The 17,281-nt window shown below is 41.5% G+C and overlaps 1 protein-coding gene across 8 annotated transcripts in view; it reads right to left on the bottom strand.

Moving 5' to 3' along the window:
• Positions 1 to 17,281, bottom strand: part of LOC108600098 (RNA-binding protein Musashi homolog Rbp6) — a 74,162-nt gene that overhangs the window by 6,724 nt on the left and 50,157 nt on the right. For 4 of the 8 annotated variants that reach the window (XM_033293824.1, XM_033293827.1, XM_033293825.1 and 1 more), the window contains exons 1-3: positions 4,007 to 4,092; positions 1,386 to 1,421; positions 1,190 to 1,274 (exon numbers count right to left, since the gene is read on the bottom strand). In XM_033293824.1, the coding sequence (XP_033149715.1) occupies positions 1,190 to 1,274; positions 1,386 to 1,421; positions 4,007 to 4,009 (124 nt within the window). In that variant the 5' untranslated portion in view covers positions 4,010 to 4,092. Of the gene's footprint in view, positions 1 to 757; positions 909 to 1,189; positions 1,275 to 1,384; positions 1,422 to 4,006; positions 4,093 to 4,159; positions 4,243 to 9,801; positions 9,851 to 17,281 lie in introns of those variants that run through there. The other 4 variants (XR_004458853.1, XR_004458854.1, XM_033293826.1 and 1 more) reach the window with 3 other exon arrangements.

Genomic DNA, 17,281 nt, shown 5'->3' with positions numbered 1-17,281 from the left:
TCATTCAGAGCTTGGCTAACGTTTAGTTTTAGTTTTTTTTTTTTTTTGGTTTGCTTGTGTTTTTAGAAATTTATGTTGCCCAAAAACTGTGATTTGATTGCCGCCGTGCGCGCTGTCAGCGCCGTGGCCAGCGGCAGTGTAAGCGCCTGATGGTGTTGGTATCCCGACTGTGGCTGAACAGCGGCAGCACCACCCAATTGTGAGCTGCTGGCGCTGGCGGCGGCTGCTCTGCTGCGAGCTGCAGCATTCGCGCTACACGTGGTACCATAACTTCTACCGATGCCACATATAGTCAAGCCTACGAAAATCATACGAGATACACATAGAGAGAGAGAGCGTTTGGCAAATAGAAAGAGATAGTGGGGGGTGGTATGGGAAACGAAAGAATTGTTGTCTAGTAGGTTTGGGGCTTTAACTAATTTGCATGGTAGTCAAAGTTTATGTGTAAAAAGGTTTTTCTTTTTATGCGCAGCTAACTGATAAATGGCTGCAACATTTTTAGGGCATTGCTTTAGTTTGTGAATGTCATGTAATGTTTTGTTTTTATTTTTTGCGTTTTGTTAGTGTATGTCATTTGTAATTTTGTCTCAATATTTAGCTGTTGCACAAGATTTTGAACTGCTTTTGCTAGTCTCCTAGTCTCTAAAGCTCTAATACTAAAAACTCTTTAATAATTATATTAAATAAATTTATTTTATTGATATTCAGTCATTTATGTTATATTGAACTAGGCAGTGCAGCTGAAAGTTTTTTGTTTATTTTAGTGTTTTTGTTGTTTTGTTTGTTTGTTATAGTAAATTTGCAAGTTGAGAGAGCAAGAGCAAGTTCCTAGGCCGTGCTGCTAGTGGGTGCAACCAGGTAATCACCGATGAGTATGCGATTCTCCGGCATTACGCCCATAACACCAGCTGCAAATCAAATAAAAATTATATAGAAAAGCAAAACGAAACTAACAGAAACAGTTAACATTGATGATGAAAGAGAGCATTGAATTTAATTAACGTCATATCAACTAAACACAAATAAACAAAACGTAACTGAAACTTAGTGACACAAAAATCAAAAGCTTAAGACTAAATGTACGGGCGGAGCAGCGGGCAGACAAGTAGTTAATACTATAGTAATTATAGATGTGCGTGTGAGCGAGCTGGCATGAGTAACAGTGAAGAGAGTGGGAGAGCTGACTTACCAGTTGGATAGGGCAAACCAAAGCTTGGATAGCCCGAATAGCCGCGACCAGCGGCGTAAGCAGCATAAGCAGCTGCTGGGAAAGCCTGCGAAGAGATAATAAGAAAGGTAACGGTTAATTTAAGAGCAGCGTCGCTTAAAGAGCGCGTCTTAAAGAGCGCGAGTGCGATCGCGATCGCGATTGAGCGTCAGCTTACCTTCAGGCAATGTCCCCAGACCCCACATGATGTTATCTACAAATTGTTGTACGAAAGAGAGGCGAAAGAGAAGAAAGAGCACAAAGAAAGAAATGCATAAAACAAACAATTACTAAACAATTACAACAAAGTTTGCATATTATATAAATTTTGGAAATTGTTTAAAGCTAAGATTCTAGTTTATGTTTCTCATTATATAATAACTAATTGAGATATATAGTGTGTGTGTGTGTGTATTGCTGTGTACTTAGTTAGACTAAATGTTAGACTAAATGACTATAAGAAAATAATCGCTTAGACGATTATGCACTAATAATTGTTATAAACTGCGCCTATTAATATATATCGATTACATATTTGTACCATCGAGAGTTATATAAAGAGTTATGTACGTAGATATGACACAATGCTAAACACTTAGTTATATAATTTTTGTATGTGTATATGTGTGTGTGTGTGTGTTACTAAGACATTGATTAACTAACAACTACTTAATATATATGAAAAGTTTATTTGCGCTGCCTGCAGCTGCATTTCTAACAAATGTCAGCTTGATTTTTTTTTTATTTAGAGCGCACACTAATAAATCAACAAAATAAATGCTAAACACTACAACGCAAAAATTTAATTTATAAAGCAACAATTTGTTAGCTAATTAATGAATTAATTTTGGCTTTAGCTTCCAGTTGTCAATCAATCAATTCAATCATTCATTCGTTCATCTTTGGCATCAAATGTGTTTGGGGCGCTGTTGTGCTTGTTGCTGTTGTTGTTGTTGTTGTTGTTGGTTGTTGTCCTGGCTTATATAGTACAAGAGGATTAACGGCAAATACATGTACAGCACTAAAATTTCATAACGCTTAATGCGCTTATCAAGTTTTATGTAAATATATATAAGTAATTATGCATGTATGTAGTTAATCAATAGCTAAGTTCATGTTTTGTCTATGTATGCAAACATATACATATGCAAGCGCATGAGTGTGTGTGTGTGTGTGTGTGAGAGTTAAGCACTACACACACACACACACACACACACACACACAGACACACATATGCATATCGCTCTATAAACAATTGTTGCTTGCTTTACTTAAGTGCTAAGATTTCATTATTTGCTATTTGTTATTGTTATTCGACTTAAATGTTTGACACTACAAACGCTTGAATTTAACATTTTATACAATTAATTTAATACACAAACAATTTTCATAAAAGACATTTTGGCTTTTTAGAATTTTACAATTTGCTTAATTCGCTTAGTAGCTAAAGAAAAGTTTTTTGTTCAGTGTCTAAGACTTACACACGCTGCGTATGCTAAGTATCGATTGCTAGGCCTGGTGTGTGTTATCGATACAATCGATAAGAGCAAAAAGAAACTAAGCAGCACGCTAGCTTGCCGCTCTTATAGCCTAGCAGCTTAATTAAAACGCTTAGGCGCTAGAGAAAATATATATATAGTATAGATGTATGTAGATGCGTTGCTAGTTACGCATACGCCGCATGGGCTAAGCGTACAATCGATTAGACATTGATTACAAAGTTAAATGCAAGACAGCAGCGCTGCGCTGAATTAAAATTGTTAGTTCTAATGGCAGCAGCGCTGCTGTAGTTACGTAAGTAATGTAATGTATGTAAGTATATAATGCTAGTTTAGTTTAACGTACACAGTTAAGCCTAAGAACCTATAAATAATTTGGCGTACGCATACGCGCTTTGGACATATAGACGGCATGAGCAATTCTCTGTGTATGTGTGTGTGTGTGTAGTGGGTGTGTGTGCAGCAGCAACAACAACTCACTGCTGTCGCGGCGGTCAAATGCCAGGCAATTGATATAAAGACGCTGCTGCTGCTGCGGCGGCTGCTGCATTCGCCGATGTATCCAGCGCTGCAGGCATGGCCAGCAGCTCGCTAAGTGGATAATGCGCAGCAGCAATTGCTGCATTCTGTCGCATTTGCGCTTGCTGAGCAGCAGCCAGAGATGCTGCTGGCGCTTGTGCGGCAGTTAGCGCCAAACTTGAAGCGGGACGCAAACTGTTGCCGACGGCAGCAGCAGCCAGCAAACGCTTGTAGCCCATGACGGCAGCAGCGTCGGCGTAAAGCGAATTGGCCAGCGCTACATTGCTGTTGTTGCTGGCAGCAGCGTACTGCAGCAGCGAGGGCGTGGCGCCGCCAGCCTGATGGCTCAGCGGCAGCAAACTGGGCGCAGCGCCAGCAGCAGCAGCAACAGCATTGGCAAGCGTTTGCTGCTGCTGCTGTTGCTGCTGCTGTGCAGCTATAGCTAGTGATTGCTGCTGCTGCTGTTGTTGTTGCTGCTGCTGCTGATTGGCTGCTGCTGCGGCAGCAACAGCCGCAGCTGAAAGCTGAGAGGGCAGCGGATAAGGCGAATAGCGTAGCGAGGCGCTAAGCAGCTGATGATGTGCATGATGTGTGTGTTGTTGTTGTTGCTGCTGCTGCTGTTGTTGTTGTTGTTGTGACTGTTGTTGTTGTTGCTGTTGCTGTTGCAGCGCTGTAGCTAAACTACTGGGCAACAGCGCAGCTGCTGCTGCTGCTGCTGGCGCCAGCGCTGTTGCTGCGGCGGCCGCCTGTTGGGCGTGGCTGCCCCAAACTACCAACTCACCATAAGCCGAGCGACCAGCGGCGCGTGTTTTGGCCAAATTAGCCGGCAGCATTACTTCCTTAGGCTGCGCCTTCTTGCACTCGACCTGCGTATACAAAAAAAAAAGGTTAAATGTTGCTGTTGTTGTTGAGTTGTTGCTGCTGTTGCACTTACCATTTTGTTGTTGATCTCATGGAAATGAATTTCGCAAACTTTGTCTACCACATCTTCGCTTTGAAATGTTACAAAGCCAAAACCTGCAAACATAAAGTATAAATATATATTTAATATTATTGCTATAATTGTATGAAATACGCTTAATAATTTACTCAAGTGTCGAGCAACTGCCTTGAGCTGACCTCAATATGCGTCCAGCAGAGTCAAGTCCCACCCCCCTCCCCACACACTTCAGCAGCGCCAACGAGTTTACATTGTGAACTTTGCAGCTGCAGCTTCAACTCAACGCAGACAAGTTTGTCATAAAGTTTTTACTGTAGCTATAGAAATGCCAGATCAGCAACGGCTTTTTGTTAATTTTTTTCTATTCCAAGTAATAAACTCGTAACTTTTTGGCGCACACAAAGAACTATGCAAAAAGTGAATGGTAAACACATTTCAAATTTATAAAGCGCAGGCAATATAAATATTTAAGTTTTGCAGCCAACGAGTTAATATCAAATGCAAAAATATGAAAATTACTTGCAAAAATTTAATTAACTGTACACACAGCCTGCATTAGCATTACTAATTGATTGCGTTTGCAATTAATCATTTAATTGCGCATTATTTGAGATTAGCTCTAAATAATGAAAAATAAACCAAAAAATGGCAGCGCTACTTTTTAATTATCAAAGCAATTAGTGTAGTTTTTGCATGGAAAGCATTTTGATTAGCTTTAAATTAAACTAAGCCGTTCCCACTATTTGTTTATTGAGCTAGCGTGCGAGCGAGATAGCAAATGTCGCTTTGCTCTTATCGAGCTTTTTCAATTAGCGCAATTGTCTGAGATTTTGCTGTTGGCCAAAAGTGCTGTGTGCAATTAGCAGGGCCAAGTGCAGACACCTGATGTCGCGTTGGCTGTTTGCGCTTCCCCTCCCCATCCCCCTCTCTCTCTACAGTCGCTTGCTGTGTGTGTTTACTGTTGGCATGCGGGCGTGTTGGGCGTAACTGACAAATTAGTTGAAACAAGTAACAGTAAACACGCAGGCTTATTAGCAACATGTGCCCCTACAACTTGCCACTTGCCACTTGCAACTGCTTGAGACAAGACGTGCGGGCAGCTGCGCTCACTCTCCAACTCTCTCTCTCTAGTCTCTGTCTCTATCTTATCTCGCTGTTGTTTGTGTTTGTTTTAATTATATAAAATTAGCGCACGTTGCAAGCTGCACGTTTAGTTTGCCACAAGGCAACCTCGAGTTGCTCATAAATCAGCCAAGTGGCACGCTTGGCGCCGCCACTGGCCGCCGCATCAAATGAAGCCAACAAATGTTTTTTTTAGTCCATTTCAACTTTTTTAAAGTTGCTTTATTTTTTTTGTGCTCACATGTAACTCAATCAAAAATGTATCTGCTCGCTACAAATGCGCCAAGGCAGCATGAAAAATATACCGAGCCACACAGCCCACCCACCCACTTTAGAGCCACTCTAGTCGCTTGCCACGTTGTCTAGTTAATTCTGTGGTTGCTTTGCTGCCATTTTTACCTGTCGAAAAATTTCCCGCAGGACCCTGCGGCGCCAGAGCGAGACAGCGAGCAATATAGAGAGTGAAGCCTTAGAGCCTTAGAGTGAAGCCGCCGCCGCCGCCGCCGCCGCCGCCAAACTGCAAAAATTGCACACTCATGCATGTTATTGCCAAGTAGCGGGCACAGATCTACTGCTATATACGCCAATAGACTTGCAATAAGTGCGCAACAGAGATAGCAATAGACAGAGACAGAGACAGAGAGAGAGAGAGCGAGCAAGCCAGCTGTTATGACTGCGCTGCGCCAGCTTGCCAAAAAGAAAAACGTACAAATAAAAAAGAAAATAGTAGCAGGCAGCAAGAAAAATTACAAAATTTTCAATTTTAATATTAGTAGCGGCTGGCGACGCCAACTGCCAAGCCAAACACCCACACACACACACACACACACACACACACACAGACAGACACAAACTGCGGCTGCTTAGGCACACGTTGTGCATGTCCTTGGCTTGCCAAATGAAATTCATAGCATAAGTTTAGGCGCTGCCTGTCATGTGCGCCCCACTGCAAGCTGCTACAGTAAACGCTAACTAAATGCAAAACAAGCAAGCAATGCTAGCGTATTAAGCTGCATAGTAGTTAGCTAAACATATGCTAAGAGTTACTAAAATAGTTAGACGCTTATGCTATTAAATATTGATAAAATGCAGAGTAAGACGTAAAAAAAAGTTTTAGCAATTTGTTAATTTGAATTATGATAAGAGCTTTAGCTATAAGTTACTAAAATATTTAGACGCTTATGCTATTAAATATTGAAAAAATGTAAACAAAGTTTTAAAAATTTTTTAATTTGAGTTATGCTAAAAGAGTTAAGAGCTGCAATTTCTTAAACTGCTACCACAAAGTTGCTTCACTGCTGCTTATTTTGCACTTCTAACACTTAAAGCCATTTCTAATATTTTATTTAAATTTTGTACAAAATTCTTAAACATTTGGAATGCTAACAGCAGTTTTTATATAACTATAAATTGTTATACTAAGCGGCGCAACTTCTGTTGCTTTAATAAAATGCAATTTTTCTTGGAATTCCGAATTCGTTTTTAAGCTCAGCTCACTATATTTACTTAATAATTCATTGGCATTTACCACTGTAGCAGTAGCTAGCTGATATTATTCGCAATTGCTTTTGCTATTGTTGTTGTTGTTGCTCGGATTATTGTTGCTGCAGATGTTTGTTATATGGCCCCAGCCTATTTATTGTTTTATGGCATATTCATATAGTTTTCACCCCCCCCGCTATAATCCACTGGCATATAACTTGCTACCTATAGCTATAGCTAAAGTGCTACGTTTGCGTTGTTGTTTTTTTTTCTTTCGTTTTTCCTTTTTGGGGCCAACTGCAGCCGTTAGTTGGAAAAACGTCGCTGCAATTTTGCAGTGACCAGGCGGCGGCTGCTCTTCTTCACATACAAGTTTGTTTGTCTGTCTGTCTGTCTAACTGTCTGTCCCGTCCGTCCGTCCGTCTGTTGCTGCACACATGATTTATGAATGAGTAACAAACTTGCGCTGCTGCCGTGTTGCTGCCGCTTCGAGCAAAGCGTAGCGACTTCTTTTTCATACGCCACGTTGCCCACTTCACTTCGCAGCCGCCTCGCCTGCTGCCCACTACTGCTGTTGCTGCTGCCCCTCAGCTTCTGTTTCTTTATTATAGTTGCACACACGCTGGCAATTGCCACATGTACGCCGAGAATGTTGCGGCACGTTGAGAGCGAGTCAGAGTCAGAGTCAGAGTCAGGAGCCGGTGCCTTCTTCTTTTGGCTTGTGGATCGATAAAATGCAATTACAGGCATATCGCAAGTGCCAGTAGGCAGCAGCGGCAGCCGTCCCCTCGAGCAGCAGAGCATGCCAAAAGGTCGTCGTCGTTGTCGTCGTGGCAATGAAGGCTACAGGCTACAACTAATACCCTTTGATTAACGACACACATTTTCTATTGACTTGAAACGTAAGCGTTTGCTCAACTAGCCCAAGCAGGTTCACTGGGGTGGCACAGCCAGGTGGACGACGACGAGTTCGTGTGTGTGAAGTTGGCCAGTTGGTCTTGGCTTTTGTGGCTAACTAACAATGGATGCATATTTCATTATATGTGTGCTCTCTGATCGGCGCCCCCACGCAATTGTAATTTGCAAAATTGACGTGTCCTGAACTGAGCTGAACTCAAATTGAACTCAAATTGCATGGCCAACAATCAATAAATAAACTGCCGGGCTATTTATAACGAAATTTAGTTAAACACAAAACGTTTCGTAATTTGTTTAAGTTGCAAATTTAAGTAAAATAAGGCAGAGATTGTAGTGCAAATAAATAGAACGCAATACAGGACGTTTGTTAAAGGAATAGAAAACTTAACTGTGACTTGCAGGCTCATTGGTTAGTTTATCTACAAACTTCATTAGTTAGCTTTGCTTGTTGCTGGAATTAGCATAGACAGCAACCAATTTAGAGCATTGTCTGCATTATCGAATATCAACACCAATAGCCGCCTAAGCAAAATCGCTGCACATAGCTTAGACTATAAATAAACTAGTCATGTTGAATTTACTGCCAGGCGTACTCATCAACAAAATCAGCAATGACTGTTTTTATATTTAAAAATAAATTAGTTAGTCCTAACACTTAACGCTAGTTAAGCAGCACTAACTACTGCTGCTTGGGGCTATAAAAAGCAAGTGGCACACTAATTAGACTTTAGTTTTATGCCTAATAAATTGGTAAATGTCAATTTCGTGAGTTTATAACCCAAGCTGCGTTATCTGTCGTCTCAGTTGTTAAACTTCGCCGCTGGCGGCTCGTCCTGTGTCCTGTGTCCCGTGTCCTGTGCCCTTTGCCCAGCTGTCAGCTACAACTGCAGCACATAATTTTTAAATGGCACGCTGCTTGTTTTTATTGCCACTCACTCGCTGTCTCGCTCGCACACTCGCTTCATATGACTGCATCATCATCAGCATGCAGCTTTGCAGTACTCGAGCGTCCAATTAAATGAAAATGTTTCTGACTATGGCTGGTGAGACTCAGCCCAGCTATATATAGAGATGAGCGTATGAATTTCTTTTTTGTTTTTTTTTTGGAGGTCGTCGCGGGTTGGGCTTGCGCTTATCTGTGTTGCGTTGCGGCGCGCCGAAGTATGCAACAATTTTTTATGCGCCGCATACAAGCAAAAATCATGTTTTCTTATTCCCGTGTGCGTCATTTCGCGAGAGAGAGAGAGAGCAAAAGTTAAGCACATTTATTTTCTCGCTGTGCATAACTATTGATGTGTGTGTTTGGCTGTGTGTGTGTGTGCAGCTAATTACTTTTGGTCAGCGTACATTGTTAGCTGCCATTTTGTGTGGGTTGACCTCAGTCAGTTGCTATGGCAGTCGCAGTCGCATCCCCCCAACGCGTAAACTGTGCCAGCATCAATCTTAATGTGCGCACTCGTCGCCAGTTGCGGCTCCTGTTGCCTGTTGGGCTGTCGTCCTGTCACGTGTCAATGGGCATTGGGCAATGCGAATTTCGGCGCGTCATTTAAAACTTTAATAAGCAAAATTGACAACAAGGCATAACAGTCGAGCGGCTGGCTCAGCGCTCAGCTAGCAGTTCAGGCATATATATGCTATATAGTGGCTATATCCTGCTGCTGCTGTGCACTGAACACTGAGCGCAGTCGTGCGGCTACAAGTTCGTGTAACGGATGTGTACGCTACAGATTTAAGCCTTTAGCCCAAAAACAAACCCCCCAGCCCCACCCCCCTTTGCTGTTTGTGCATGTGCGCTTGGCTCTATATCCGGTTGCATTGGCAGGTAATCTTTTCGACTCGTATGCTGTGTGTGTGCTCAGCAGTCCTTCCTGTTGTCCTGTCCGGCCATTTTATAATGCCGCTGCCCGCTAACGTTTTAAAACTGTATTAGCCTGACTGACTGACTGACTGACTATCTATAACGGCATCTGTCAGCCATTGAGCTCGCTCGCACTTCCGGCTACGTCTTGCTGCTCTCGTTAAAAGCAGGAAATGTAACCAAAAGCATTTCAACTCACTATTATTTGTAACGTATTATTATTATTATTATTATTTTTATTATAATGTGCACTCACCTCTGTGCCGATTGGTCTGCTTGTCAAACATCAGCATGGCGTCCTCAATCTGTAAATAAAGAGAGAAAAATCAACTTTTATTTTTGCTTTGGCAACTCAATTAACGCGCACTGTGCAGACAAAACTGTTGCTAATTGCAAAAGTGTGGCGCACACAATGCCCGCCCGCAAAAGAGAAAGAGAGAGAGAGAGAGAGAGAGAGAGCGACAGTGAGAAAGTTTTGGCCATTATGAGGACAGCAGCGCGTATAAGTTATAATGATAGTTGACTGTCAAAAGCGAAAACTATGCCAGTGCCTAGAAACTAACTAAGCAAACCAAACACACAGACGGCCAAGCGCAGCTCATTAAATGCTGACCAAGAGTTGCAACTGCTTAATGATGAACTTTGTTCATGAGAATTTAACTGACAAGTTAGCAATTTATTTTAATATAAGTATTAATTAGACTGGCAATTCATTTAAATAGAGATTTATGTCTAGAAATTAATTAAAAAATATTTTTAAAATTGTTTAGCACAAGCTTTGAAGCCGAAACCTCACAAGCTTTAACTTTTAATCAGAGCGTATTAAGATTGCAGCAAAAGTTTAAGAACAAATATTAATAAAAATATTAATTAGACTAGGTAGCAATTGTTTTAATCAGCAGTTCATTTAAATAGATTTTTATGCCTTCAAATTCAAAGCTAGAAATTAGTTTAGCATATTTTTGAAATTGTTTAAGCAATAAATGCAGAGGCAGCAAATGCTATAATTAGCAGATCGTTTAAATAGAGAATTAGAAATTAGTTTAATATATTTTTTAAATTTGTTATGACCAAACTTTGCAGTTTGCAATCAAAACCTTTTATTTTGTGATTAGCTAATTAAACAAGCAGCAACTTTAAATCAGAAAGTATTAAGATTGATATTAATTGGACTGGGCAGCAAATGTTATAATTAGCAGTTCATTTAAATAGAGAATTGGAACTTTGCAGCTGCTGCAATCAAAAGGTCAAAGATTTGCTTATCTTATATTGTTGTCATATTAAAGGTAATTAAGCAAGCTTAAACTTTTAATTACATCGCATTAAGATTGCAGCAAAAGTTTAGTAACAAATATTAATATAAGTATTTTTAATTAGCAGATCAATAAAATAGATATTTATGCCTTTAATTAGAAATTAGTTTACAAAAAAACTTTGCAGCTGCTGCAAACAAAACCTCAAAGCTTTGATTATCTTATGTGGTTGCTATATTAAATTAAACAGATTGAATAACAAATGAGTAGCAGAAAATTATTACTTTTGCCCATAAGTGGCGCTCATAAATTCACAGTTGGGCCTTAAGGTCGAATTAAAGCCAATTTATTAGCATTTTAGCTAAAACTAATGTCAACTTATATTTATAATAATTAGTGTTGCTGTCTATAGTTTGCTAGTTAGTTTGCACTTTGTTTAGCTTTTAATATAAACAAATCAGCGTTTTCTTTTCTTTATGAAATTAAGCAGAATGTGCTGCTGGCCGCTTTGAAAAGCTGAGAGTGTTCCTTGTGTGTTCCTTGGGCTTGTGTAACGTGGAGCTGCCATTCAATATTTTAATATGACAAGTTTTCGCTTTGGCCCTGACGCTAATTGCACTTTGCCTGTCAAAGTTGTGCAGCGAACATTAATGAGCTGCCCGCAGCGCCAGCAACAACAGCAACAACAACAGCAACACAATTCAAAGCCAAAGAGTGAGATAGAGCGAGAGATAGAGCAGTGGAAAGTATAAAGGCTGCACTACTTATGGCCATTGATTAAGTTTAATCAATGGGCTTAAGGCAACTTGTGTGCATTGTAATTAAAGTGCAGCCAACAAGCAACAACAACAACAACAACAACGTTGCAGCTGTTGCTGCTGACGACGACGACGACAACAACAGAGCCTTATAAAAATTAATTAAGCCTGGCCCACTGCAGTTGAACTCGACACCAAAGCGAGAAACGTAACGAGCTGCGAGCTGCGTTTTCACAGCTCTTTAAGCGTCGAGGCCAAGCTACAACATTGTTTTTCAATTAACAATCAACAACAATGCCACAAACAATGCAACTACAAAACCAACAGCAGCCAACAGCAGCAGCAGCTTGTACGCGCCAAATGAGACAAAAATTACCTGCACAACAGAGTGAGATGCAGCGAAGAGTGAGAGCGAGAGCGAGAGAGCGAGAGCGAGCTGCAGCGGAAGTGCAATTGCAATTGCTGTTGCCATTGTTGCTGCTCATTAAACAGCGGCAACAGTTGCTGTTAACCATTTCCCTAGCCTATCAATGCCCCCCCCACCCCGCCTTAATTAAGCGCTGCCAAAACCGCAAACTTTAATTCTATTAGCAAAATGTAGGGCTGTGCTGTGGGGGGCGTGGCAGTAACAAGCAGTCGCTGCCTGCTGTAATTTTATTTAAATCTGAATTCATTAATTCGTCATAATATACACCCCGCAACTCAGCACTCAGCAGCTGTTGCTGCTGCCGTCGCTGCTGCTGCTGCTGCTGCAAGTAGCAACTTCAAAAAGCCATCAACGACAGACGTTGCTGCTACGCCTACAGCGCGCTGATCCCCCAGCCACTTGGCTAGCCCAGTTAGTGGCAGCCATTCATTTGGCTCATTTTGTGTATAAAAATTGCTGCGCCCGCTGGAAATGCCGACGCTTCATTATCGTAATCGTTATATAAAACAGCGGGCAGACGGCAACGACAACGACAACGATGACAAAGACAGACACACACACACACACACACGCATATATATGCGTATAACGGTTTTTATGCGTTTTGCGGCACATTATACGGCGCTGCTAGACGAAGTTGCTGCTGCTGCTGCTGCTGCTGCTGTGCCTGACATTAATGAATGTTGCTGAGCGTTGAGCAGACGCAAAAATAAATTTGCTGCGGGTGATTTTTATTTATGCTACATACGCGCAGCATTGACAGTCACTACAGTAGTCGCTGCCTTTTGTAACTTTATATTGCTGCCGCGCAGCAACTCAGCGAAAATTAAAACTACGCTAGATTTCATAAATGCAGCTTGAAAATAAATCAACAAAGGCGTAAATATTTATTTCAATATTTTTAATAAATTGTAGCTTTGCTAAAATAATTAAGTAGCTTAAAAATAAAAGCAACATTCATACAGTTTTGCTTTAATGCACTTTGCTCTGTAGCACGCGCTTGTGCACTTAATTTCGCTATAACAAATTAATATTTAAAATTTAACTATTGCCAACTATTTTTGTGCGTCAGCATATTTTTGCTGCTTAGTGTAAGTTTTAGACGCGAAAGTATTTTGTCAAACAGTTGCAGCTTACATTATTGTTGCCTACTTCAAGGCGCGCGCTTCCTTTGCCTTATACAGTTAATCAGTTTGTCTGGTGGGGGGAGGGGTGCGCTTGTAGTCTGGCATTTCATATAGTATTTGCGCTTAAAATTAATTTAAGCCTGCGCTTTCTTACTCCTTATATCAGCAGCTCAACGATGCATGCAAGAGACGACGACGCCGACGCCGACGCCGCCGCCGTCGCCGCAGCGCAGCCAAAAAGAAACTTTGCCTAACTAGATAATTTACAGTAATTCATCCAGAGCCAGTGCTCACTGCTACGCTTTGCGAGTTTTTCATGCGTTTTCGTGGCTTTTTTGCCGCCCGCTTGATTGCGACAATTTATAGGGCGTTGGGAAATTTGGTTTTTGGCTGCGCTGACTGCTGTCAGCAAATTGAAAGCATAGAGAAAATTTTTAAAGCTCGAGCAATGCATTTAATGAAAGAGCACTCACTAGAGATAGAAATAGAGGGAGTGGGGTGGAGACAGTGCTTACAAGCCACACAAAACTAACTTGGAGTGCGCAGCAAAAAAAAAAAAAAATAAAGTAAAATTGTGAAATGAACTTTTGCTGGCTCGCTGGACGTGCGAGTTGACTAAGTGTGTTTGGGGCGAAGGAGTCTTTCAAAAAACTTTGCAAGGCGACAGCAAAAAAACAGCAGCGCTGCTTTATATGTATGTGTGTGTGTTAGTATGTGTGTGTGGTTGAAATATAGATAAACTTTGTTAAGCTTGTATTTATTACATATTTGTCAGTAAGTAGAATTTAAGTTGCTCTTTGCTACGACAGCGCGGCGTATGAGTAATGCCAGCGCCATTTTGTTTTGCTGCAATCAAATACGCATCAATTGCCAAGGCACACACACACACACACACACAGCTAGATTAATGAGCGCAGCTAACATTCATAAATGCAAAATGTTGCCACATATATTTTCAATTAAAAAAGGATTTAGTTATCGTAAGCCTGCAAGGGCAGCGGAGAGCAGAGGACAACGCATATTAGTCTGCAAGTATGAATATTAAATTGTGTATATATGTAGATTTGAGCAATTATGTGAGACAGCGCCACTGGCTAAGAGCGAGCGAGCGAGCGAGCGAGAGCAGCTAAAAATTTGATGCACTGAATGCCAAATGGCAAAATGGCAAATGATGGAAAAGCTTTTGCATAGTTGATGCCCTTGGCTTAGTAGATCAACTATTAATGGCAAAGAAAAGAGTGAAATTTAACATGCTAGTCAAGCGTTTTATGTGTGGGTGAGATAGGGGGGGGGAAGCGCTGCAAACTTGAATAATTTGATTTGATTTGTTCAACTCTGTAGCAGCAAGCAACACAAAAGCGTCTCTTATAAATAAATTTTTTTTAAACACATAATTTATGAATGCTGAGTTTGTTTAAGCGCACACACACACACGCACATGTGTATGTGTGTGTGAGTTGAAATGAAGCAGCGTTTTTAATGCGCCTCACTGATTTGTGTGTGTGTGTGGGTGGGAGTGCGCTCAATTGAATATTAGACGAGCTGCTGCTGATGTGTGCGCAGCTTTAAATGTAAATGTAAAGCAAACTTTAGCTAAGCTCTGCAATTTGCATAGTAGTAAGCTCTAACTTTAGTATAACTTAAGCTTAAACTTAATATAAATTAATATTGCACTAACTGCGTTTTTATTTGAACTGTATAAATGTTCAAATTAGTTTAGAGTCTGCAAATGAAATCTTTGAACTTCAAATATTCATTTTTAGTTTATGAATCAGCAAAATTAGTTTATCGACTCTGAGCGCACCACATTGTTAACTTTAGTTAACGTTCTTTCAATAAGCTTTGCTCATATAAAAATTCAGCTCGTTGCTTCTATCATTTTATGCTTTGCAACCCTCTGAAAAGTATTATAGCTGCTTTTACATATTCCCCACATTATTTTTCATATCTGTGTGCGAGACTTTCCCAGTTGATTACAAAGTAAAGCCCCAGCGCTGACTGCGGCTTAGGCTCAACAACTTGTCATTACTTTTAATAAGCTGACCGACCACAAGCAACTTTTGGGCGACACACGCAAAAAACTGCTGCGCCGCTAGTTGAGCTAGTAAAATTTAATTATATCGATTTGGGCTGCTGAAAAGGTTCGCAGCAGGTTTTGTGGCATGCACAGATTTTGTGGCAGGCCAACAGCTTGAGCGGGTTGCAAAGATACACACATAAAAAAAAGTGAAAAAAGCACACATAGTGGTGTGTGTGTGTGTGTGTGCGTGTGTGGGCTATAGAAAGATGTTACAGCTTAAGCAAAAGCAGCACAACTTGCATGCCACGGCAACTGAAAAACTTTTAATCTTTGCAAGCATAAGTAAGATGTATATATGTATGTATGTGTGTGTGTGTGTGTGGCATATGTGTGCGTGTGCGTGTGCATGTGTGTGTTATGATGCTCAATATATTGCCAAGTCTTGTGCTTGGACTTTGAGCTGCTTTTGCAAGTTGAATTGAGATTTCTCTCTAATGGAATTGTTTTTTTTTTTTTTGGCAACACATATATGTACAATAATGTCCGTGTGTGTGTGTGTGTTGTATATATGAAAGCAGCTGAACAATTTTCGTTAATTAAAATATTTTCAATGTGTAGTTATATGTTTTTGCCAACTTGTGCTTACGGCTTTCAGTGCTTTGGCTTTGGCTTTGGCCTCGGTCTGGCCAGCTCTGTTTTTGGTCTCTGCTGGGCCGAGGCCTGGCCTGCGCCTGTGCCTGGTCCTGGTTCTGGCTAAGGATGCTCGAATTACAAAGCAAATTATAATTTCATGAAAGTTAAACGAGCAACTCTCAGCTCTCAGCTCTTGGCTCAGCAGCCTCAGCCTCACTGTGTGGCTCACAAGTGGCCCTGAAGCAGGCAGACAGTGGCGTAGGCAACGAGAGGGGGTGCCTCTGACTGAGCGTGGGCGGGCGTTGCTGAGGCTGACTGCGCACTTGAGTGCAAAGGTGGCAAACGGGTCGCACCGAGATTCAGCATTAAACATGCAAAGAGCACGAAGCGCGTCCCGCTCCCTGCACTCACCGCTGACCGGAAGTAAAGCACGCGAATTTTTATATAAAAACCAAGCATCATAATAACAATAACAAAGTCAACAGCAGCAGCAGCAGCAGCAGCAAAAAAACTTGTGCTATAAAAATATATTAAGTTTTTTTTTTAGCAAGTGCGAATTGCAAGTCTTCAATTATTCAAAGCCTCATTTGCTGCTCCCCCCCGCACTCGCTAAAATGCCAGCATGCATTTCCGTTTCCGGCCAGTGCAGTGGCTTGTTCGCCGCCCATTGCATACATATGTGCACACATGGAATTCTTCTCCTGCGCTTGTCTCGCTCCCCCCCGCATCATGCAAAAGCAATTGAAATTTCAACTGGCGCAAAAGTAATTCAATTCAATGGCTGCCCCGGAGACGTCTGTGCTCAGGATCAGCAGCTGCTGCTGCCGCTGCTCGTCCTGCGGCTCATATGCTCAGCGCTCTGTGCCTGTCAGTGTGTCCCTGAATCCCTGGCATATCCTTACATAACTCCTGCCAGCACAGCCAGCCCTGCCCAGCCAGCCCAGCCAGCTGCAACGCATTTAAGAAGTTATTGTCATAAATGTTTGAGTTTGTTTGTTTGCCTGTCCCTCAACTACACACAGCAGCCTGCGCCCTCCCCTCCCCCCACCACAACTCCTCCCGTTCCTTTGCTGCTCGTCTTCAAATCAAATTGTGCTGCGGCAAAGACACAACTTTTATTTAGCTGCCGCCAATTTGCAATTCTAATGTAATTTTTTCGCGAATCATAAGTTAGGCAAATGCCAGCGCCACGCCCGCCGCCCGCCGCCCACTTGTGCCGTATGTTGCCTTAGGCCTTGTCTTTGACCAATTGTAAAACGCCCCACAGTTGCGCACAAATCGATCAGAACAGCATGAAAATCAAAAATATGTTAATTTTGCTTTGGCAAGTTCATTGCGTGCTGCTTAGCAAAATTAAATCGACAGCTTAGAGCTCAAAATTTATGACAACGAAGCTGCAATACTCTCCAGAAACAAATGAAATTCAATTAGCAGCAAAACAAACTTGGGCCAGCAACTTGTCAATTTCAATTGATTGCAGACTTTGCTTGCTTGGATTTAAAAGTGTGTGTGGGGGGG

This window comes from Drosophila busckii, chromosome 3L, assembly GCF_011750605.1.
Source record: "Drosophila busckii strain San Diego stock center, stock number 13000-0081.31 chromosome 3L, ASM1175060v1, whole genome shotgun sequence".
NCBI classification, from domain to species: Eukaryota; Metazoa; Arthropoda; class Insecta; order Diptera; family Drosophilidae; genus Drosophila; species Drosophila busckii.
Note: the sequence above shows the minus strand (reverse complement) of the source record. Positions and strands in the feature narration are given on the sequence as shown.